Below are 26,508 nucleotides of genomic sequence, written 5' to 3'. Positions count from 1 at the left end.
GTACCTGGATTCGGTTAAGAATGATTTTGAAGTAATAGGTTTAACATCAGAAGAGGCACCAATGTTAGCACTGAATAGGGGATCATGGAGGAACTGTATAAGGGGGGGGGGGGGGGGGGGGGCTATGCTCCAGACTGAACGCTGAAAGGCATAATCAGTCTTAAATGATGATGATGATGATGATGATGATGATGATGATGATAGAGCAACATCAATGACGGCTTACCAAAAGACCCCATGTGGGTCTATTAAATTAACACTGTAGCCCACATAGCCAAAGGTGAAAGAAAAACTTGGAATACAGCACATGTAAAAGCTACAGATAGTTCCATTGAGATAACTGAACTTTCTCCAATGCCTCTCAAGAGAACAAAGAACAATTAGCAGATTAATAGATCCTTAACATTAAAAGTGAAATTATATATCTGAAGCTTCATGTAGTTCATCCTACTGATATCTTTGGCCTGCACAGAAGGTGCAGCAGTGTACAGTTAATACTAAGCTGCAGATGAACTCCACTCAGCCACAATGCTTATTCACCTCATGCAAAATTTTCAAAAAATGAATGTATAAATAATTGGAGTCGAATTCTTTCAGAATATGATTAAAAGCTTAAATAATGGCATATTATAGATGCACCCCATGTACAAATTGAACAAAAAATGAATAAATAAATAATCAGAATCAAACTCTTCCAGAACATGATTAAAAGCTTAGACAACAGCATATTATAGGTGCACGTTACATGTAATTGCGCTATTTAAAAATTCAGGATCTGATTGATAATTATTATCAATGTACACATACAGTTGTTTTCACTTACACAAAGAGTACACCTCATACTTATGATTCTTCCAATTTGAAAGCAACACGCCTGCACAATGAGCTATGTTCTCCAGCCAATATTAAAACATAATTAAATAGGAGATCATGTTGTTGTGTAGTAATTGTCTTCTATATCTCACAGAAGAAAGCATTTAGTAATTTGACAGTGCAAGTTTCACTTATGTAACTATTTGTATTCAATAAAACTTTGAGAAACTTTCACTTATGACACAATTTCAGTTTGCATACACTGCTTACAAGCAAGACTGATTATTTAGCTTCACATACACATATAGGTTTTTATCACTCAGAAGCATTATCAGATGCACTAAGCACAGTAAGAACATTTCTTTACCAACTGCTTCATCAAATTAATCTTTGTTAACAACTGTAATACACAAACTTTGAGCTGTTCCCCATCTATTTTTTTTTTTAATGTTATACTGAGTAGAACAGTTAATATCATTTATGCCCTGTCATCTTCCCACAGAAAGTCTCTAAGAGGACATATCCATAAACTAACCTGAATAAGAAGTAAATCCTTTCATTTACTTAATAACCTTCTGTTTGGGTATATTGCATTTTCCAAAGAAATGAACTAAAACACACATTTCTATCAGTATTTTGTGCCATTTCATAGGAGCAAGATTAGTTTACATTCGTTTTTCAACAATGTAAATTTCACCGTGCTCCTTCACAATGCTTGTTCAACAATTAAACGTTTTGGTCTGGAACAGCAATGGAAGGTCCTCATGCTCTATGCTCTATGTATTATTTAACATGGTTTTTGTTTATTATTTGGAAAATATTCTGGGTATACTCTCAGGAACTTGGGAGTACATATCAAATCTTGTTCCTTTTGGGTATCAGGTCTTTCTCTGGCTGCTCCCAGGATAAAACATCAAAATAAAACTACATCTCTCTTGAGTAGTTCCAAACATTTCTGTACCATTCACAATACTTCCACCCCCTCAAAGACAAATTCCAGAGAAAAGTACAAATGGGATTAAACGATACACAAACAATAAAATGACTTCAACCAATTAAAAAAAAATTCCTACAAAATATCCCAGTATAGAAATTATAAAGTGGAACTAGTTGCAAAACCTTAACTTAATGATCAGTCAAGTTAAAGATTTGCAGTCACTGATCATGACAGAGGATCTACTTGTCTGGTTTGATCAATACCTGTCCTATAGAGAATTTTATCTTCACTCTCTCATCACAATGGAAATACCTTTGAGTTAATTAGTAGGTTAAGGGTCTAATTTGGAAAATACCACAGGAATTAATGACATTTAGCTCCTAGTGGGCATTGATTTACAGCAATGGGGAGGTTGAAAATTTGTGCTGGGCCAGAATTTTTTGTAAGAATTTTAGAATTTCTGCATTTGTTGACCAACATCTCTAACCAGCTGCCTGAAACCTAGCCTCCCACACTGAAGATACTAACAACTCCCATCACAGATTTCCATCATCCCTCCCCACCCACTTTTACCTCCTGGATCCTTACATGTCACTTATGATGCCACCTCCCTAAACACGAACATCCTCATGCCCCCCCCCCCCCCCCCCCCACTATTGAACACTGCCTCTCCCAACGTCTTACAGCCTCCAAATCCACAATCACATTCCACACCCACTATATCCTAACCTGCAGTGACTTTTCCTTTGAAGGGAAGGTACGCAAACAAATCCTCAGCACTGCCATGGGCACCCACGAGCACTTCCTAAACTAACCTGTTTAAGGGTCATCTAGAGGAAAGCTTGTTGTTGTTGTTGTTGTTGTGGTCTTCAATTCAGTTTGAATATTGAATTTTTGAATTTGAATTTATTCATCTTTGAATATTTTACACGTTATGGGTGCAATTATTGATATATACATCTAAGATAAATAAAGTATATAAAAATTTCATGAGTTTTTGCATCAGTGACACATTGTTATACACAATACAAAAATTATGTCTGTAAGAACATTTTAACCAGTATTTTGTTACAACTTAGTATGACAGTAGTCAGAACTATATGTCACTAAAATCTGATTCCTCATACTCTTTAATGGAGCAGTATGCTTCCTTGTTAAACCACTCTGCTAGAACATTCTCAAATGTTTTATAGGGTAAGAGAAAAGGCAGCTTTTGGGTTTCTATTAAAAAATCTGGGGCCTAGATATTCATGGCTGTTGTGAACCTTAGCTAGCCTACTGTAGGGTATAACAATTGATTGTACAATTTTTATGTTGTGATCATGTACAGACATCTTAGGCTAAAATTATTTACATTCACTTTAACACTGAGAAAGCAATTATACATGTAGTGGCTTGGTACTGTCATAATATTAAGTTCTGTGAAATGATCTTCATGAGAGCCTCTTGGAGTCAGTGCTGCTATACATCTGATAGACTTTTCTTGCCACTTGGATACAGTTTTTCAGCTGGGGCAATTAACTCATAGTAGAATTCCATAGGTACAGTGGGAGTGGAAAAATGTAAAATAATCATATACTAGTAGGGTTTGACTTACACTATACCTCAGTTTGAACAGCAGATAACTCACTCGAGAAAGTTTTGGGCATAATTTTTCTGTATGAACTGCCCAGCTAAGTTTCTGATCTATATGGAAACCTAATAGTTTGTGCTGTAGCCACCAGAAAGATCACGGGAGGCACACATCGGCACGACGTGTCACGGACAGTAGTTGCCGCAAGTAGAGTCCCGTCCACCAGAGGGCCCGCAAGAATTCGGCCCCGATCTCTGCCGGCGGAACAACAACAACAACAACAACAACAACAACAACTCGGGCAGCACGGGCCGTGCTCAGTCAGTTCACATCAGGCATGCCTAGGAGACAGTTCCCGGTATACGCTATGTGAAGTGCGACGGAAAACATGAACAGTGTTACTACACAATTGGCGACGAGTAGGGTCGTTCTTTCGCGTGTTGCGTCATTCCGGTTTCGCAGCTTATCCCCGGCATGGAGGATTTAGTGCAACCAGTTGAGCAGCAGACGGAGCTCATGGCCACCATGAAACAAGTGCTTCCGACATTGCTCTCCACGCCATCTGCTCCAGCGCCGTTCCCTCCTCCCTTTCCCCTGTATGATGAGACGGCGGAGGATTGGGACGCATATGAACATCGCCTTCGGCAGCATTTCCAGGCATTTCATGTTGCTGATGCGGAGGTATGTCGTGCTCTTTTCTTGTCTTGGATATCTCCCTTGCTGTATAAAGTTTTGCGGCAGCTAGAGCCGTTGCAGGAACCCTCGTCCTTGTCTTTTGACGCATTGTGTTCATTGCTGTCTTCATATTATCGCTGCCGCACGCATGTTGTGGCGGCTAGGATCGAGTTCTATCAATGCAAGAAGCAGCCCCATAAGTCTTACCGGGCATGGGCCGCTACCCTGCACGGTCTTAGTCGCAAGTGTCATTTTGTCACGGAGCAGTCGTGAGAGTCGTATGCCCACGTTATGGTGCGTGACGTCATTGTTCGTTCGGCCCCTGATAGGGAGGTCTGGCAATGGGCCCTGCAGTTAGAAGACTCTTCCCTTGAGGAAGTCCTGTCCATTGCTCAATCGTATGAAGTCTCTCACGCCGCAGGTCAACAGTTGGAAGTGTGGTGCGACGTCGCGGCGGTTCAGGGGGGCGCGGCCGCGTCTGCTGCGTCCGGGGTGGACGACGTGTGAGCAGTACAATCCGGCCATTACGGCTGCTCCCGCACGGCGCGTAAACAGAGTTCCGGCCGCCGGACCCTGTTACCGTCCTGTGCGTCGTGCTATGTACATCATGATCGGTCAGAGTGCCCCCAGCGTTGGGCCGTTTGTCGCAAATGTAATAAAAAAGGACACAGTGCTAAAGTTTGTCGCTCAGCCTCCAAAGAATCGAAGGAAGCAGGTACAGAGGACATGGACGTTGACATTCAGGAAGTTTCATCGGGCCAGGCTCCCGACGCATCGGCACGCAAACTCTTTATCGAGGTGTCGGTTCGGTCGCGCCGATTACAACTGCAAGTAGATATGGGCGCGGCAGTTTCTTTGTTGAATGCACAAACTTACTCTGACCTTGGGTCGCCCCCGTTGGCGCCAGTTTACTGGCGTCTACGTGGTTATGGTAAACAGTTCATTCCCCTACTGGGTCAATTTACTACCGACGTGACTTACAAATCAGTCACTTGGCCTATTACTTTTATTGTTGTCAGTGATGCGAGCTCCGCTAACGTTTTTGGCTTGGATGCCTTTCAAGCTTTTGGTTTTTCTATCAGTGACACCATACAGTTGGTCTCCAAAGATGTTCCTTATCAATCATTGGAATCTTTGATCTCTGACTTTCCGGATATCTTTGAGGAAGGCCTGGGGCGTGTTTCAGACTTTGAAGCTCACTTAACGATGAAGGCGTCGGCTCACCCGCGTTTTCTACGCGCGAGGCAGATTCCCTTGGCTCTCTGTCCTCAGCTAAAAGAAGAGCTAAACCGGCTGACAGGCCTCGGGGTCGTTCTTCCCATTTCTTCTAGTGAGTGGGCTTCGCCCCTTGTTATTGACAGGAAACCCTTGGGAAAATTACGTCTTTGTGGCAATTTCAAGGCCACCATTAATTCCCAATTGGTGGTGGACACCTATACTTTGCCTCGTGCTGATGAATTGTTCTCCGCCGTGGCGGGAGGCCAATATTTTTCGAAAATCGATCTTTCGGAGGCTTATCATCAGATACCACTTGACAAGGCCTCGAAATGGTTGGCGGTCGTCAACACCCCATTTGGCGTTTACCAATACCAGTGGTTGGCCTTCAGAATATCAAGTGCCCCAGTGATATTCCAGCGTTATCTTGAGCACGTCACGTCGATAATCCCTCATTGTATTAATTACCTGGATGACATAATTGTCACAGGCCGCAGCACGAAGGAACACTTGAACAAACCTTTGCACTCTCTTTCTCAAATTCAGGTCCGTGGGCTTGCATTGCAACCTGCGTAAGTCAAACTTCTTCCAACCGTCCATTGAGTATGTGCGCTACACCATCTCTCGGCATGGCGTCCAGCCACTAGGAAGTTTGGTCCAAGGTATCGTCGACATTCCGTGGCCCGCTTCGCTGAAGGAGTTACAAGCTTTTTTAGGCAAGACTGCCTATTACCACCGGTTCATTCCCAGGGCTTCCACCATAGGCCCCCCCCACCCCCTGTACTGCCTTCTGTGCAAGAGTGTTCCTTTTGATTGGTCGCTTGCATGCGAGTGAGCGTTCACCTCGTTGAAGGGCCTCCTCACGTCAGCGCCTTGTTTGGCTACTTTTGACCCCCATAAGCCGTTGGTCCTGGCTACAGATACTTCACAGTATGGGGTGGGGGCGGTCCTGGCCCATCGCAACGCGGGTGGCTCCGAGCAGCCACTGGCGTTTGCGTCTAAAACTCTTAGTCCCGCGCATGCCCATTGCTCCCAGGTGGAAAAAGAGGCTTTGGCCATTGTCTACGCTATTACCAAGTTTCACCCTTTGTTGTATGGCACAAAGTTTCAGTTAATCACTGACCATAAGCCGTTAATATCGTTATTTGGCCCCGCCTCTCAGATTTCGGATAGGGTGGCCCACAGACTACAGCGCTGGGCCTTCTTCCTCTCTAAGTACCATTATGACACTCATTTTCGCCCTACCGGACAGCATGCCAATGCAGACGCTCTTTCCCGACTTCCGGTGGACCCGGATTCTAAGTTTGATCAAGAGGAGATTATGTGTTTTCATTTGGATGTGGCGTCCCACCAAGCGGTTGATGGCTTCCCAATCACTAGTTCTAGAGTCGCCAGGGAAATGGCAGCTGACCCGGTTCTCCGGCAAGTAGTTCACCTCGTTCAGCAGGGGTGGTCATCCCGACCTCCAGGCCGGGCCTTGGACCCTCTTCGTAATTATTTTGTTCTACGAGACCGCCTCTCCATCTTGAAAGGAGTTCTCCTTCTGGCTACCGAGGATACAGCTCCTCGCATGGTTGTTCCTGCAAGTTTGCGATGGGAGGTCCTCACGTTGTTACATGAGGGGCACTGGGGTGTTTCCCGTACTAAAACCTTGGCTCGCAGACATGTGTACTGGCCCGGTATTGACAGAGAAATTGAGCACTTGGGGGCAGCCTGTTCCCAATTTGCGGGCCAACAGGCATCTCCCAGATCAGCGTTCTCTTCATGGCCACCTGCAACCCAGGCATGGGAACGTGTTCACATAGATTTTGCGGGTCCATTTCTCAATGGCTTCTGGCTCATTGTCATTCATGCTTATTCCAGATTCCCATATGTGGTTCGCTGCTCCTCAACCACTTCAGAAGTTGCAATCCAGGCACTAGCAAAAATTTTTTCGGTGGTAGGTCTGCTAGTCACCCTGGTATCGGACAATGGACCTCAGTTTATTTCGCAGACCTTCCAGGGTTTTTGTAGGCGCTTCAGTATTCGGCATGCTTGCTCTCCCCCCTTTCATCAACAATTGAATGGGGAAGCTGAGCGCATGGTGCGCACATTTAAGACGCAGATGAAAAAGTATGTGCATGAATTTCCGGCAGAGGAGGTGTTGACATTTTTCCTGATGGCATACCGGACCACACCGATGGGAGAATGCAGCCCCGCAGAGCTCCTTCACGGATGCCAACCTAGGACTCTGCTGCACCTCCTCCGGCCTGGTCCTCGCCAGTCTTCGCACAACGGAGTACCCAGCTTTCCACCGGGTATGTCGGTCTGGGCACGTGGGTTTGGTCGCAATCCACATTGGATACCGGTGGTGGTCCTACACCGAAATGGCCGCCGGCTCTATACCTTGCAGGTGGGAGACCGAGAGGTACGTCGTCACCAAAATCAGCTACGTCCACGTTTGGACACCCACCCTCTGACCCCTCGGGCACCGGCTTCCCTATTGCCCCAGCACCCGCGTTGGTTTCTCAGGGGACGCTACCACCCCTCCCCCCTCAGCCTTGGCAGCCTCCAGTAGCTCCAGCACTGGCATTGCCATTGTTAGAAATGCCCCGGTGAGAGCCGGCCCCCCTTGCAGGCCCGGTTTCTCAGGAGGCTAGTTCACCTGTGGTCATCCCTTCCCCATCATCCCCACCACTGGGTCTTGCCCCTCCCGAGGTGGACCAGGATCCGGAGTTTGACGGCTTGTCTCCCGTTCTGTCCCGGGCTCTGGTGGTGGGACGACGGGGGCCTCTTCATGTGGGTCACTTCCAGCTGTATTCGAAGGTTTCGGCTCGAGGGTTGGCTGATCCCCTCGACTCCGGCCTTCCGATGGATGTGGAGGTCATCACTCCTGCAGGACGCTCCACCTTCAGACGCAGTGGATCACTGTGGCTTCACCCCCCGAAGGAGGAGGAGTGCTGTAGCCACCAGATAGATCATGGGACGCGCACATCGGCACGGCACATCACGGACAGTAGTTGCCGCAAGTAGAGTCCCGTCCATCAGAGGGCACGTGAGAATTCGGCCGCGACCTCTGCCGTCGGAACAACAACAACAACAACTCAGGCAGCATGGGCCGTGCCCAGTCAGTTCACATCGGGCATGCCTAGGAGACAGTTCCCGGTATACGCTATGTGAAGTGCGACGGAAAACGTAAACAGTGTTACTACAGTTTGATTATTTTTTATTTTAACTGGAGGCACTTAAATTGAACACAATGTCTTCAGTTTTAATGTTATTACTTTGTAAATAATTAGCCTGGAAGCAATTAACACTTTGGCCCATAGCTACATTTAATTATATCACAGCTCCTCTGGATCATCAACTTGTGTGATTAGAGTTGTATCATCTGCACGCAGCCCTGCCTGACACGACAAAAATGAGGTTCACTCATTTATATAGACAATGAACAGGAATGGACCAAGTACTGAGCGCTGTGGAACACCTATTTTAACAGGTAATGAGTCTGCTCATTGGTTGTTTATAGTTACCATTTGCCTTCTGTTGCTTAGATAAAACTCAATTAGATGAAGAGCATCCTCTCCAGCTCCATAGTATTGGAGCTTTCTTACACGTATACTATGGAAGACAGTGTCAAAAGCCTATCTCAAATCTGGAAGAGTTGCACAGGTTGTTTTCTTAACCTCAAAACAATCATATGTTATTGTTGTTCAGATCCCCACCCAACTCTATCCTGTACAAGCCTCTTCATCTTTGAACAACTACTGCAGCCTACATCTTTCTTAATCTGCTTACTGTATTCATTCTTGGCCTCTCTCTACAATTTTTACCCCCTACATTTCCCTCCAATACTAAAATTGTCGATACCTTTATGTCTCAGAATGTGTCCTATCAACTGGTTCTTTTTTTGGCCCACTTGTGCTACACATTCCCAATTCTATTCAGTATCTCCTCATTAGTCACATTATCGACTCATCTAATCTTCAGCATTGTTCTGTAGCACCACATTTTGAAAATTTCTCCTCTATTTTTATCTAAACTGTTTATCATCCATGTTACACTTTCATACAAGTCTACACTCCAGACAAACACCTTCATAAAAGACTTCCTAACACTTAATTCTATATTCAATGTTGACAAATTTCTCTTCTTCAGAATCAGTTTTCTTGCCGTTGTCAGCCTGCATTTTATAGCCACTCTACTTCGGCCATCATCTGTTATTTTGCTGACCACATAGCAAAACTCATCTACTACTTTAAGCATCTTGTTTCCTAATCTGATTCCCTTTGGCTCACCTGAGTTAATTCGACTACACTCCATTATCCTTGTTTTGCTTTTGTTGATGTACATTTTATATCTTCTTTTCAAAATAGTCCATTCTGTTCAACTGCTCTTCCAGGGCCTTTGCTATATCTGACAGAATAACAACATCACTGGCAGACCTTGAAGTTTCTATTTCTTCTCTCTGATTTTTAATTCCTACTCCAAATTTTTCTTTTGTCTTCTTTACTGCTTGTTCAATGTGCAGATCGAATAACATTGGGAATGGGCTACAGCCCTGTCTCACTCCCTTCTAAACAATTGCTTCCCTTTCATGCCCCCTTGACTCTTATTACTGCCATCTGGTTTCTCATGCCCCCTTGACTCTTATTACTGCCATCTGGTTTCTGTACAATTTGTAAATAGGCTCTCTCTCCCGTATTTTAACCTGTAACAATATTATGAAAAGGAAAGTTGCCACTCACCATATAGCGGAGATGGTGAGTCAAGATAGGCACAACAAAAGGACTGTCACAAATAAAGCTTTCGGCCATTAAGGCCTTCGTCAACAATATACGTAGACACACATGTACAAACACCCAAACACATGCAAATGCAACTCACACACATGACTGAAGTCTCAGGCAACTATATGGTGAGTGGCAACTTTACTTTTCACAATATTGTTACATTCAATCCTGGATTTTCCAATGTTTGACTGTATTTTATCCTGCTACCTCCACAATTTCAAAGCAAGTATTCCAGTCTCATACATCTTGCACACCAGAGATATCATAGTGAGGTACAGTTATACCTAAGCTGACACAAAACTGAAAGCTCTACTATCAATTTTTTAGGTACCTCAATTGTTTTTTCACTGATCTCGGTGCCTGTCAATGTTTTGAGCTGGTGCAATAAAGACATATGTACTTGCACTCTCCCACTATTGTGTTAATTAAAAGTTATAACATGCAGTAGTCACAAGTTTTCATTCTCCTACTGAGCTATGTGCTGATATCACATCCGATGCAATGAGAACTTGCATTTTTAAATGGACCTTTTTGGAGAAGAAGTCAACATGAAGAGAGAATAGCCAATGCGACCATGCTGGCATTTTTGTACATCACTGGGGAGACGAGGGAAAAAAAAATCAAGCGACACACCAAAACTCAAAGGAATTATTCTTCAAGTAATGTTCCAAAACTGCCACATTTCTTAACCTGCACACAACATACTTGCACACTTTTCTGGGCTTACAATTTCTAGTGTGGATAAACGTGCTTTCAGCCTTCCCTTCTTTGGTTATGACTGGTTCACCATCTAAGCTTTTGATATTCATACAGCTGCTTCTCTTTTCCCCAAAGGCCTCTTTAATTTTCCTGTAGGCAGTACCTATCTTTCATCTAGTAAAATGTGCTCCTAAATCCTTATATTTGAGCTCTAGCCATTCCTGCTTAGAAATTTTGCACTTCCAGTCAATCTCATTTCTTAGATGTTTGTGTTCCCTTATGCCTGCTTCATTTGCTACATTTCTAAATTTTCTCCTTTCATCAGTTACATTCAATATCTCTCGTGTTATCCAAGGATCCCTACCAGGCCTTGTATTTTTATCTGTATTGATTCCCTGATGCCTTCACTATTTCATCTCTTAAAGCTACTATCCTTTTGGGAACTGTTTTACCTTGAGCATTGTTTGCTTGAGGAATAAGGGATTGATGACCCTGTAGTTTGGTCCCTTTATACCCCAAAGCAACTAACCAATCTTAAAGCTACCCATTTGTCTTTTACCATATTCCTTTCCCGTGTTCCAGTCAACTGTTGCCTAATGCTATCTCTGAAGCTCTCAACAACCACTGGTCGTTTCAATTTATCCAGGTGCCATTTCCTTAAGTTCCAACCTTTTTTCAATTTCTTCCATTTTAATCTACAGTTCATAACCAATAAATTTTGGTCAAAGTCTACACCTGTCACTGGATGTGTCTTACAATTTAAAATCTGGTTCCTAAATCTCTGTCTAACCATTATATAATTAATCTGAAACTTTCCAATGTCTCCAGGTCCCTTTCATGTATACAACCTTCATTTATGATTCTTAATCCAAGTGTTAGCAATGGTTAAATTATGCTCTGCGCAAAACTCTACCAGGCAGCTTAATCTTTCATTCCTTTTCTCCAGTCCATAAACACCTTCTATATTTCCTTCTCGTCCTTTTCCTACTATCGAGTTCCAGTCCCATCTCCTTTAACTACCTGAATAATTTCTTTTTCCTCATCATACATTTCTTCAATCTCTTCATCATCTGTGGAGCTAGTTAGAAAGTAAACCTGTCCTACTGTGGTAGGCGTGGGCTACAATAATGTGTTCATTATGCTTTTCATAGTAGCTTATGTGCATTTCTATTTTCTTTTTCATTATTAAATCAACTGCTGCATTACCCTATTTCACTTTATATTTATAACACAGTATTCATGTTAACAGAAGTCCTGTTCCTCCTGCCACTGAATTTCACTAATCCCCACCATATCTATCTTCAGCTTATCCATTTTCCTTTTTAAATTTTCTAACCTACCTGCCCAACTAAGGAATCTAATATTCCACACTCCTGATGAAACATCCACCTGTGTAGCCCCTGCCCGGAGATCCGAATGGGGGACTACTTTACCTCTGGAAAAATTAAGGCTGTGGTTTACACTTGATTTCACCCATTCACAGTACTAGCACAGCAAGGCCATTTTGGCTGATGTTACAAGACCAGATCGGTCAATCATCCAGATTGTTGCTCCTGCAACTACTGAAGAGGCTGCTGTCCGTCTTCAGGAATCACACGTTTGTCTGGCCTCTCAACGGATAACCCTCCATTGTGGTTGTACCTATGGTACGACTATCTGTATCACTGACGCACACAAGCCAACCCACCAACAGCAAGGTCAATGGTTCTTGGCATCCCTAAACTCCCAACCCCTAGTCTGGTTCAGGTTCATTGATATCTTCATGATCTGGACTCTGGGCCAAGACACTCTGTCCACATTACATCACAACCTCAACACCTTCTCTCCCATTCACTTCGCCTGGTCCTCCTTTACTCAACATGCCACCTCCCTTGATGCTGACTCTCAACTCTCTGATGGTACCATCCAAACCTCTGTACACGTCAAACCCACTAACCACTAACAGTGCCTACATGCCGATAGCAGCCATCCTTTCCAAACCAAAAAATCACTCACACACAACCTAGCCACCTGTGGCCAACACATCTACGGTGACAAAAACTCCCTTGCCCAGTATGCTGAAGGCCTCATGAAGGTCTTCACAGAAAGGCAATATCTCCCAAACCTAGAACACAAACAGATTTCCTGTGTGATAGACCCCCAATCCTCTCACCACTCCCATGTATTAGCTACAAAGAGGGTCCCCTCTCATCACACAATACCATCCTTGTCTGGAATTAGTGAAACATATCCTTCACCAGGGCTTTGATTATCTTTCACCCCCGCACTGAAACGAGGGATATCCTACCCAAGATCCTTCCCACTCCTCCTAAAACAGTGTGCTGTTGCCCACCCAACCTCCACAAAAGCCTAGTCCATCCCTATACTCTCCCAGTTTAGGGCTGTGTTTACTCCATTACGAAACTGATTGTCAACAATTAGTCACAATTTCAAAACAACAGTAACATTCAAAAGTACAATACTAGAAGGAGAAATGACTTACACTATCCTTCATTCAGACTTAGTTGGTCACTAAAAAGAGTAAGGTACTGAACCATAAAAATCTTTTACCACCTACCCAGAGATGCAGAGTTGAATAGCTATTAACATTAACTCGAAACACAAATTGGAGTCATCTTCTTGACAACTACTCCTTCTTAGCAGAAAAATTCTGAATGTTAACAGTATTGTGTGTGTGTGTGTGTGTGTGTGTGTGAGAGAGAGAGAGAGAGAGAGAGAGAGAGAGAGAGAGAGAGAGAGAGAGAGAGAGAGAGAGAGATATCAATATTAGTGAAAAATCAAAATGATGACCCATACAACACACACATATCTGAACTAAAGAAGATAATTTCACCTCCATAAGTCCCATAGATAAGTGAAATAAATGTGAGAACTGTCACACAACCAGCTTTGCAGTAATGTATCCAAGTTGCTGGCTGGAAGAAAAACAGAAAGATTATCACAGCAATGTTAGGAATCAGCAAAGTTAAGGAACTGTTACTGTGTATGTATGAAGAAATGGATGGGATGGGATGGTTTAGAGCTGCTCAACAATGAGGTCATCAGTGCACAGGATCTGTTCAATGGCAGTTTGATAAAGGTATCAGAAAGTCAATTCTACCATTATGTTTGACATCTGAAGCAAGAGTAGGAATTAACACACATTCCAATAACTTTTCTATAAAGAAAAAGAGTCTGACAAGGTGAAATCATAAAAGATGTCTGAAATCCTCAAGAAATAGGTTATGTTATTGAGGCATAAGAGTAATATACAATGTGTACAAGAACCAAGAGGTGCAATTACACCAAGACGGAATCGAACACATTAAAAAATTTGTAAATGCAGGAGGCACATTTTATCTTTGTCAGTCATACCTGTACATCAAAGAAACAATGAAGGAAATAAGAGATAGGTTCAGATATAGTGTTAAAATTCTGAGTGAAGGGGTATCAATGATAAGGTGTACTGACGACACTGCTGTCATCTGTCAAACTGGGGAAGAGTTATAGGACCTGTTGAATGAAATGGAGAGTTCACTGAATAAAGAATATAAATGAAAGTAAATCAAAGAAAGACAGAAGTGCTGAGGAGAAAAGATGAAATTATAAGAAACTAGACAAGAAAATTAGGAACCATGTAGTACGCTGGAGTGAAGAAATACTGCTGTCTTTAATTCTGTGATGGATTAAGTAAGGAAGACATAAAATCTGACTAGCACAGGCAAAGAGAACATTCCTCACCACAAAAATCTATTATTATGCAACACAGAATTTAGGAGGAAAGCAGAAAATGAGATGGAAAAGGATGAATAATTGAGTAAATCAATAAATGTTATTTTATCCTTGCTGGATCTTGAGAATTCAGTAGCCGTTAATGACTGTTAGTGAATACTGTGACGAGGCACAAATACTTTTAAAGTGCTTTTATTTCAAAGCCATAACATTTTTGGGCATTTGTGCCAATCTCCAGATGGCTAATGTTTCCAATTATATAAATGATCTATCAGCAGCATGTTGTCAGCTTCAGTACTGTACAACCATATTTGAATATTTGTATACACTCACAACTGTTCCAGTGGAAAACTGTTTCACCTTATACCTACATAAAAGTTGGCACATTAGCCTGTTTTAATCACCGAAACAACATAAAGGTGGTACTAAATGTTCAAACATTCTTGTGCAGCGTTCCTGTTGACAACATGCTACTGATGAAAACAGTCATGTAGCTGTAAATGTTTGCCATCTAACGATTGGCATGATGCCTGGAACCTGTTATGGCTCTGAAATGAAAGTACTGTATAAGTATTTGAGGTCAGCTGTATTATTCACCTGAATCAACAACATCCACTGACAAAAAAATATTGAATGAAAAAATTAATGAAGTAGCAAAGAACTGTGGGTGAACGTGTCATTAATACCACTTATGAAGACCCTCTTTAATAACAGCTGTTGCTTAAATTAGCACACACAATTAGTTTACAACAGATTATTCTCCGTAAACACAAATCCCCCAACCCTTTCTGTATTCCTTTGTGATGGGATCTACAGAACATTATAACCAAATGAGTTAGTGTGTGTGTGTGTGTGTGTGTGTGTGTGTGTGTGTGTGTGTGTGGTTTTTTAAGCTGAATACAATATGGCACAGTATAGTGAGTCAGAAAGCTCTGAAGGGTAGCATGAGTATTTTTAAATAATCATTTGTATTCAAAAGCTACCTGATTAATTGCGTTTATATACTACAAGCTGTTCCAAACAATATAGGGAACTTAGAACAATACATATTGCATTTTTACTTTAACTTTCTTCACATAATTTGATTTTTTTTATATCAACAGCTGATAGGACAGCCTTTTTGGGAATAAGTCAGAACTGAATTCTTGGATTACTGTGAGTATAATAAATGAAATATACTGATTTTTGAGTAGAAATTACAGCACTTTTCTAATGCTGCTCTAAGTTTTGGGGTTTTTCCCTCTTATTCAAACAACGAAGCCCTCAACAAGGCAATGTGGGAAGTCCTGGGTGGAATACAAGCAGTGGCAGAGGGAAAGGTAAGCACTCTGCACAACTACGCCTCAGTGCCACAACAACTCGGCTGCTCCGAGGACGGACACTGCCTGAAAATCTGGCAATGACTTTAGCCTTTCCTGTGGGTCTGTCTACAGTTCGATATCTTTACTATTTCAATTCTTTAACCTACTAAACATTTATTTCCTGAAGGCAGCTTCTACATAACAAGTGTGAAGATGGATTAATGAGTTATTGATGGTATTTAAGATCTGAGAGACAAAACATACCTGTAGAACAGATAATCTCCACAGCACGAGAAATGACATTACGAAATCTATCTCCAAGATCACTGCGGCCAATTTCTTTAGTTAGTGACACTGAGAAAACACTGTTGTTGCTGCTGCTGCTGCTTGATGTCGAGATGGCATCGTTCTCCTTGTAGCCGTTAGCAAGGCCTTCAGTGAAAAGAAAACAAAGAAGAGTGAAATAAGTGAAACAGGTATATAAAATGTGGTCAACAAATAATTTTCATATATAAATTATAATAATTTATAAAAAATTTATAAATTATGATAATTTAAATCATTCATATTGTTACTCCAAATAAAACACAATATGCCCATGATGCAACACACTAGTTGTCTCTGCTATCACAATTACACCTTAAAATTAAACAATTATTTCTCTACATTTCTCTCTTCTCTTGTACAAATTCCAGTATATGTGTTTACGAACAACACACTTATTAAGACTCAAATTATGCTCAAAAAATCATTACTACTGTATGTTCAGACTGTATTTACTCTAAACAATTAAAGCAATAAGGTTGTTTTACTAAAAGTGTTGCTGCAATGTCTGTCACACAACAGCTTATCAATTTACTTGATAAAATTGTTCTGATCTTCCTCAATTGCATGAGAGCAGATTAACATAGACATTGTAACTGGATTTGCAGTATCCTATTCATTTCACTATAGAGGTTTGACAGTATACCAGTGATGAATTGCAGGGATGGAATGTCCTCTAATCAATTTCAAAAAGAAAACTGGTCACATACTAAAAGTTATTGACAACATACTGTTGAAGTTATTCACTAAGGCATTCTGGGAAGTCTGTCTGTGGCCTTTTCTTACTGAAAGCACAGATCCTCTTAATTCATTCAGTTTTTGGTGCATGAAGTTTCACAGCAAACTGCAACTTTGATTGAAACAGTGTGTATCTAACATGCTGTTGTGACTAAAGTATAGCAGGAAGTTACAAACAAACTAAAAACTTTTAGCCACCTTGTAATCTAAAAGTGATATGGATGAAGTCAAAGTGTTATCTATCATCCAGTACTGAAAGTTGTGCTTGTTTATGATGGTAACACTGGTGGAAAAAAAATTACAGCTGCACAGAAAATAAATTAATCAGCTGGCTAATGAAATGCTTAGTGACTTTTCCCTTTTCTTACTCAGCTCCTTAATGCGCAAAAGCATCTCAAAAAGTTGTTGACCACTGTTCATTCACCTCAACTACAAACACAGTGAGCAGTAGCATGTTTCCGCAAGGAACATTTCAGAGACTCCCAATAAACTGTCTCACTGTGCAATCTGTGTGAGCACTTTAATACTCAGAAGCCAGGCTATGAGCTTCAACTTTAATTTTGACCCAGAATATCACAGGTAGGGTCTTTTGCAGTACAAGGTAGGACTCAGAAATCTTGTCAGTTTGTAGTAGTCTGAGTGAGCCCTTTGACACTGAAAACTCATTTGCAGTGAATGACTGTACCATTCTCATAGCGGAACACTGGTCACACAAAACATGAAATTCTTTCAATCATGAACATTAAATTGTAGTATTAGTTTTGTATTTTTGACTCAGATAAATAAATAAATAAATAAATAAATAAATAAATAAATAAATACAAACTCTCAGGGGAGAAAACTACAACAGTCAATTTTAAATTTCAAACAGGAGCACATCCATTCATTCCAGAAATATCATTGTTGGATTTAGTGTATCAACCAAGTCATAATTACAAATGGAACACTCTTTGTATCACATCCATGGTAATCATTCTTGAAATGACCGCCCTCGGTAGCTGAATGGTCAATGTGACAGACTGTTAATCCTCTGGGCCCGGGTTCGATTCCCAGCTGGGTCGGGGAATTTTTTCCACCCAGGGACTGGGTGCTGTACTATCCTCACATAATCATCCTATCATCCTCATCAACTGCAGGTCACCGAAGTGGCATCAAATTGAAAGACCAGCACCCGGTGAATGGTCTGCCCGACGGGGGGCCCTAGCCAGATGATTAAATAAAATAAAATTCTTGAAATTGTCGGCACCACAAACACCAAATGTCACAGGGATATACATGTTACGACATCAATCTGTCACTACATCTGCGTCAACTTATCAATCCCCTGCCTCGACTTATCAACCCTCTTGGCGGTTTAACTTTTCATGTTGTAGCATGTCATTAATCATTTTATTAATGTACTTATTTGAGAAAGGAAGATTCGACTCTCAGGCTGTTAGAGATGAAGCACGTCTCTCCAAGGCAAGAGCGAAGCTGCTTGGAGGAATTGCCATATCAGCAGATGCCACAGAGTGCGACCAAACTGAGAGTTGCCCCATCTTGCAGAAATGCTGTGTACATACGCACTCGGTTGCTTGTACAGATATCCTGAAATCACCGAACAATATATGTATGTGAACTTACTAAATTAACTAATAAAAATTAATTGCATGTGCGCCAATCATTGACCATTGGTACCTTCAACATTGTGCAACACATCACTTTACTGAACTGGTATTTTATACCACCGGTGTACTAATTATTATTGCTTCAGCTTAGAATCAGTGATCAATTTCCCTGCATGTATAACTCAAGACACCAGCACTCTAATACATAATGTTTTTGTGCAGCAAGAGGATATAAAACTAATACATGCTTTCCCTGTGATAAATGGATTGTCAGACCATGATGCACAACTGATTAACTTATAAAATCTAGCAGAGTGTACAGTACAGAAACCACTAAGTAAAAGTGTAAGGCTGGTCAACCTGTTATCTATACAGCACTTCGGAGTAAGTTTAAGAAATGTTAATTGGAGAGATTTATATAATAGGCAAATGCCAATGATAAATGCAACATATTTCTTGATAAATTTATATCTCTTTTTGAACAATGTTGCCCCCCCCCCCCCCCCCAAAAAAAAAAAAACCTGCTATATGTTATGACCAAACAGTTTTCAAAGAAATCTTAGATCACTACAGGTATTAAAGTGTCTTCAGAAAGGAAAAGAAAACTGTATGAGGCAGCAAGAATTAGTAAAGACCCAGAAGTAATTTTACACTATAAAAATTATTGTAGCATACTGAGAAAAGTTGTCAGAAAATCAAAAAATAAGTATCTTAGAGATGAAATTAACAACTCTGGCAATAAAATCAAATCAGTATGGAATGTTGTTAGAAGAGAGACAGGAAATGTAACCACTGGGGTAGGTAGTATTACTATCAAGGACAATGAGACCATCTTAACCAACAGTAAACAAGCAGCTAATGTATTTAACAACCATTTCTTAAGTGTAGGTGAAAAAATTGCTGAGTACAGTTCAAAAGAAAAAGCCACGCAGTCCACAGAAGAGTTAATTTTGAGAAATACTAGTCAGATTAATTTTCAGCTAACAACCTCTTGTGAAATAAGGAAAATCATTAAATCTTTGAAAAATAAATGTTCTGTTGAAGTAGATGACATCTCTAACAAGATATTAAAAACAATGTGGAGCAGTTAAGCTGATGTTCTGAGTCACATCTGTAATGCATCACTGACTCAAAGTATTTTCCCAGGCTGGTTAAAATACGCCATTGTCACGCTTCTCTATTAAAAAAAGGGACACCACAGATGTCAATAATTACCTGCCAGTATTCTTGATCACAGCATTTTCAAAAATTGTCAAGAAAGTAATGTACTCGTGAGTGGTTAGCCATATCAGCAGTAATGGGATACTTAGTAAAGCACAGTTTGGATTTCAAAAATGCTGTTTCACTGAGACAGCAATATACAATTTCACTGCTCACATAATAGAGCATTTGAATAGTAAAATGTTACCAATAGGAATTTTCTGTGACTTATCAAAAGCATTTGAGTATGTGAACCATGACATTATGTAACAGAAATTACAATTATATGTTATAAATGGAACAGCGTATGAGTGGTTTAAGTCATACCTACAGAACAGGAAGCAGAAAGTTTCTTTATATGGTTTAAGTGATTTAAGGAAGTTTCCCACTTCATCTAACTGAGGAGAAATTACATTAGGTGTTCCACAGGGTTCGAACATGGGTCCCTTTCTGTTCTTGGTATATGTGAATGACCTCCCTTCTTATATGAAACAAGAAGCTAAACTGAGTGTTTGCTGATCATAAAAGCATCATTATTAATCCAGTACATCTACATCTACATCCATTATCTGCAAGCCACCTGACGGTGTGTGGCGGAGGGTACCTTAAGTACCTCTATCGGTTCTCCCTTCTATTCCAGTCTCGTATTGTTCGTGGAAAGAAGGATTGTCGGTATGCTTCTGTGTGGGCTCTAATCTCTCTGATTTTATCCTCATGGTCTCTTCACGAGATATACGTAGGAGGGAGCAATATACTGCTTGACTCGTCAGTGAAGGTATGTTCTCGAAACTTTAACAAAAGCCCGTACCGAGCTACTGAGCGTCTCTCCTGCAGAGTCTTCCACTGGAGCTTATCTATCATCTCTGTAATGCTTTCGCAATTACTAAATGATCCTGTAACAAAATGCGCTGCTCTCCGTTGGATCTTCTCTATCTCTTCTATCAACCCTATCTGGTACGGATCCCACACTGCTGAGCAGTATTCAAGCAGTGGGCGAACAAGCGTACTGTAACCTACTTCCTTTGTTTTCGGATTGCATTTCCTTAGGATTCTACCAATGAATCTCGGTCTGGCATCTGCTTTACTGACGATCAACTTTATATGATCATTCCATTTTAAATCACTCCTAATGCATACTCCCAGATAATTTATGGAATTAACTGCTTCCAGTTGCTGACCTGCTATTTTGTAGCTAAATGATAAGGGATCTATCTTTCTATGTATTCGCAGCACACTACACTTGTCTACATTAAGATTCAATTGCCATTCCCTGCACCATGCGTCAATTCACTGCAGATCCTCCTGCATTTCAGTACAATTTTCCATTGTTACAACCTCTTGATACACCACAGCATCATCTGCAAAAAGCCTCAGTGAGCTTCTGATGTCATCCACAAGGACATTTATGTATATTGTGAATAGCAACGGTCCTATGACACTCCCCTGTGGCACACCTGAAATCACTCTTACTTCGGAAGACTTCTCTCCATTGAGAATGACATGCTGCGTTCTGTTATCTAGGAAGTCTTCAATCCAATCACACAATTGGTCTGATAGTCCATATGCTCTTACTTTGGTCATTAAATGACAGTAAAAGAAACTCCAACAGAAAATGATACGGGAAGGGGAGGGGGCGGGGGGGGAGGGGGGGGGGGGGGACCAGTGCATGCAATTTTCTACTGCAAGGAGTACAGTTCCTGCAATAAATATAACACATCAACACAAGTCAGTAGTTAGGGTAGAGCATACTAAATTTTTGGGTGTATATATAGATGAGAATTTTAAGTGGAAAATTCATATTTTGGATCTTCTAAAGTGGTTCAGCAACTTTTGCAATCAGAATAATTGCTAATTTTGAGGATATAGAAATTAGCAAGCTAACATACTTTGCATACTTTCATTCTCTGATATCATACAGAATAATATTTAGGGGTATCTCAAGACTTAGGTAAAAAGTATTCACTGCTCAAAAGAAAGTGGTTAGAATAATGTGTGGGACACATAGTCACACATCTTGTAGGCATCGCTTTAAAAGTCAGTAATTCTTACAACAGCCTCACAGTACATTTACTCAGCAATGAAATTTGTCCTCAACAACATGGACCAGTTTAAAAACAACAGTAACATTCATGATTATGATACCAGAAGAAAGAAAGATTTGCACTATCCTCTACTTAACCTACCTTTGGGACACAAAGCGATACAATAGGCTGCTGTAAAACTTTTGGATAAATTACCAGATGAAATAAAATGCCTGATGGACAGCAGCAACAGTTTTAAAAATAAAATGAATCATATCTCCTTGACAACACATTCTGTACCATAGATGAATTCTTGAATAGGAATAAATAAATCTATAGGTATAATATATGTAATTTGTGCCACTTAAGGGAATGGGGTACGTAATAAAAATTTTAAGCTTAAAAAAAATATTTTAAAAAAAATTAAAAAAAACCCTTCATCCATGTATGCACTTTTTAAGCACTTGACACATTCCACATCATAACGGTTACCATGAGATTCATCATGGAACATTTAACTAACAGCCCACATTGCAAGGTAAATTACAAGTTTATATTTTTATGTATTTATGTTAGCTTTATTTCAATATGCACACATAATTTTGTTTCTCTTCTGTTTCCCAGGAGTTCATGAGATTGTGAGAGACAGCACTGTACTTCCCTATCACACGCAATTATTTAGTGCTGGTAGCCGCATCATTTTAGCTGACGGCCAGTGACCAAGACTAGTTGTGCTTTATAATAATGAAAATAAATGATGCAGACAACACTGTAGCTGTGCTCTGTGATCTAAATGTGCAGTTTATAGTGCAACTTGACTGACAAAAGATACATACCGTTAATAACATATGAAGATAATCTTGTTAGTATTAGTACACAATCAGATGAAAGTTTACTTATGCAACACACAGTTAATAAACTATTTAAGAAAATATTCTGTGCCAGGGTAGCACAGTGTGTTGAAAACCTGAACACCTAAGTACACACAATCACAGGGAAATAATATAGAAGCCAAAAGACTGATTACTGAAGATGCTTTAAATTGTGTAAAATGTGTTCGTTCCAAATAAAGGCTGGGTGTGTGAGCTGTCTGTGGGCACTGCTGACATTTGCATTGCCGAGCAGGCATAACGCTCATGCATATCTCATTTCTTACTTGTGAACAAGACCAAAGATTGACAACAATAGACAATCGACAACTGATGCTTGAGTTGGAATTCACACTAGATCATTAGAAGAATTCTTTTAATTTTCATCATTATTATAATAGTGGAATGCAAATATAGCATGTTCATAGTATTTGTGGAAGTGTAGCCTCCCCTGAGTAAGAAAAAAGTGTCATCGAATGAAAAAGTAATAACATTAACGTACAACAATTGTGTGGTAAAAGCAGATGAATTTATGCTAGTGTACATCTTTCTAAACACCATCTTGTCACTTAATGCTTTGTACCTGCCTTTATTGTTTACGAAAAAGTGAGAATGGTACATTTGTGCTTAGAGGGAAGTGTAACATGGAGTACGAGCTGGTGAGCAGCTGAAATTTGCGGTAAGTTCCTATGGAACCAAACTGCTGTGGTCATTGTTCCCTAGGCTCACACAGAACTTAAACTAGCTTACGCTAAGGACAAAAAAACACACTCACACGTCTGAGGGAGTACTCGAACCTCCTTGCAAACCATTGCGAGGTGCCTCAGACAGTGCGGTTACCCCAAGCGGGTGAGCAGCTGACACCAGCAGACAACAGAAAAGCAATTGACCATCTGCAGTTCAATAGAGGTACAACACAGCAACAAAGAAAGAAACAAACAAAGAACAATATTTTCACTGTGTAATGCTGCAATGAGCAGAGCAACGCTGCAAAGTAATATATCGGATAGGTTGACAGCAGGTAATAGCAGTATGATATGTTCCACATTCTGTCATGCTGTTCATTGGAGAACTGGTGGAGGACTCGGAGAGCAAGAAAAAAAGAATAAACTATCACTCTTGTTGACTTAATTTCCTTGTCACAAATAAAACACGAGCAAAAAGCAATAAGCAACGAACACTTTATTATTAAATATCTATTAACTTAATATACACATTCTAACTGAAAAGCATCATGTTTGAAGCTCGGAGCTGGAATATTGCTTATGAAAAAGAAAGATACATCTATTTTAATCACTCTATAATTGGTTTTAAATGTTTTTTCACTATCATTACAATGTTTGGAGTGAGATTACTGGATATCATACACATTGCCCCAGTTACATGAGCATCGGTAAGACTATACTAAGCTTCCACTTAGTTAATTTCACACAGATATATGGTCCCAAACATACTGCAGACACAAGTAACTGCTCAAAACAACTGCGGGAACTGTTTCCTAGGGAAGTTCTTGTTAACTCAGTATTTTTCGCAGTTCAAAACCTCGCCATGAGCACATGGCTACAATGAAAGTCAATGAGCTTTAACTGAATTTCAAGCGGTGTACTTTCAGTGTTGACTCCAAAAGAAGTTGTAAAAACAATAAAATCAAGTTCAAATCTATTTAAGTCACTAAACCGCTATCAAAGTTTTCTAACAAACCTGTATTACACTAACAAAGTCATCAAACTGTTCACTCTATGTCTCCTTTTCAAGATTTATTTCATGTGTAACTCTTGCAACATTCAAAAAGTGCACAAATGACCCTTCTGAAACTTGCTTTATCCACAACAGCCATTGATTGGATAAAGCGGTGGCACGAAAACACACACACACACACACACACACACACACACACACACACACAAAACTGTTCATCTTAGGCAAGTTTCTGGAGCCAGTGGCTTCTTCTTCTGGCAGAAGAGTTTAAGGGGAAGGAAGAAGGGGTGAAGGAAAGGGAGTCGAAAGATTTAGGAAAAGGGGTACAGTTCAAAAACGTCACTCGGAACCCCGGGTCAGGGGAAACTTACTGGACGGGATGAGAAGGAAAGACTGATTGTTCGGGATTGCACCGGACAGGATTTGAAAACCTGAGAGCGTAAAAGTGGAAGACAGGGTAACATGCAACACAGTAATCACTGATAAAGCATCATGCATGAGTTAATAAGAATGAAAGGTTAAGTGCATTGATGTAACAGAGGTGGGAGGGGGACAGAAACAAAATAGACAGGTCAGAAAACGACAGACGTAGAAAACTGAAATGACGTGAAGAAAAGAGTAGCTACTTTGGAGAAATGCTGAGATGAAAAGAATTAATGTCAATTAAAGCCAGGTGGGTAGTAAGGCCCAAGGACACGTTATAGTGCTAGTTCCCACCTGCAGAGTTTAGAGAAACGGGTTTTGGGGCAAAGAACCCAGATGGTGCGAGTGGTGAAACAGGCACCGAGGTCATGACTATCATGTGAGAGAGCATTCTTTGCAACATGATATTGTGTGTATAGTGGCAACACCATATCTTGTTCCAGAGCATGCTCTACAACGTGACAGTCGCCTGAAAGAATTTTGCACAGAAAATAATTTACCGTTACAAACCCTTGACTTAAGGATTACTAAACATTATTGTAAAAATGCTGTAGCACTGGAAGAATTAGAAATTTTTAGACTGATTATGCCATGGCAAGACATAAATTTAGAAACCAGATTTTAAAGTGTAAAGTATTTCCATAGAGAATATATGGACTGGGACCACAATTAACAGGTCATAAATTGCAGACTGGAACTTAAGAAAATGCGAAAAAGTGGAAAATTATAGAGGCAGGAGCTGCGTAAGTTGAAAGAAACAGACACTGTCAAGAGTTACAAAATGAGTATTAGGCAACAATTAACTGAAATAGGGAAAAGGAATAAAAAAAGAAGATGAACTGAAAGCTTTGAGAGAAGTAACAGTGAAACCAGCAGAGGAAAAACCACGCAAACAGACAAGAATTGATAGAAATCCTTGGATACTACATGAAATATTGAATTTAACTGAGGAAATGAGAAAATACCAAAATGCAAAAATTGAAGCACAGAAATGGGTATACAGGCATCTAAAAAATGTGTCTGACAAGAAGTGCAACATAGCAGTGCTAGAGGAGAAACGCAAGGCTGCAGATGTATGCTGGGTTGTACTCTCTGAGATTCCAGGTTGCCTGGAGTAATGACACATGTCAATCTTGACAGTAATGATAACTGTATGATAAGAGTACAGGAAAGACGCTGCAACCGTCTCCAAAAGAGCCTTAGCTTATCAAAGGCATTAATTTCGGGATGGATATTTTCACTGCTAACAACTGTGTAGCAACTGCTCACAGATCAGATGGAGAAGGATATTGTGTAGGTTCAGGGGTGGCAGAATACCACTGTTTGTTAGCTTGTTTGTTTTGTTTTAGGGTGCAAAAACAACTAGGGTCATACACACCCATGTCAGAACCATAGAACACTTAAGAAAAAAAAAAGGAGTTAAAAAAGACTACATATGAAGCCCAATCGACGGAGGGAAAGACAGCCAAAAACAGGGACTTGGAGAAAGGTCCATAAATTATGCCATAGAGAAATGGAGGTCCTGACTAAAAATTAAATGTCCTTTGCCATATTGCTATGACAGATAAAAAGTAAAACACAGTCGATAGCCCATGGTCGCTCACTAAAATGGTCAATAACTCAGACAGCAAACACAAATGAGAACATAAGCGGTTAAAAAAAGGACATTCTGTCAAGAAATGGTGAACTGTCAGAGGTTGGGGCAATGAGCACATAGTGCAGTGGAAGTACCACTTAACAAATGGCGATGGACAGTGCCCAATACACAACCTAGATAAAATGATCTCCTCATGGTGAGAGGGCATAGAGGTGATTATCCAAGCCAATGGGAAAGACTTAATTCCCCAGAGCTTGTTCCCATGAAGGGAGGACCACTGATGATGCCAGAGTGACACCACCTCCTGATAGACAGCAACAGAGAGACCATCAGAG

The 26,508-nt window shown here is 40.7% G+C and overlaps 1 protein-coding gene across 1 annotated transcript in view; it reads right to left on the bottom strand.

The window, feature by feature from the left end:
* The window catches only part of LOC126092690 (lysosomal-trafficking regulator), a 393,980-nt gene that overhangs the window by 192,337 nt on the left and 175,135 nt on the right, over window positions 1-26,508 (bottom strand). The window contains exon 20 of the mRNA XM_049908413.1: window positions 15,961-16,128. Coding sequence (XP_049764370.1) covers window positions 15,961-16,128 — 168 coding nt within the window. The remainder of the gene's footprint in view (window positions 1-15,960; window positions 16,129-26,508) is intronic.

The sequence above is a fragment of the Schistocerca cancellata genome, chromosome 7 (assembly GCF_023864275.1).
Source record: "Schistocerca cancellata isolate TAMUIC-IGC-003103 chromosome 7, iqSchCanc2.1, whole genome shotgun sequence".
Lineage (NCBI taxonomy): Eukaryota > Metazoa > Arthropoda > Insecta > Orthoptera > Acrididae > Schistocerca > Schistocerca cancellata.
The sequence above is the reverse complement of the archived record's forward strand: the minus strand, read 5'-3'. Positions and strand labels throughout refer to the sequence as shown.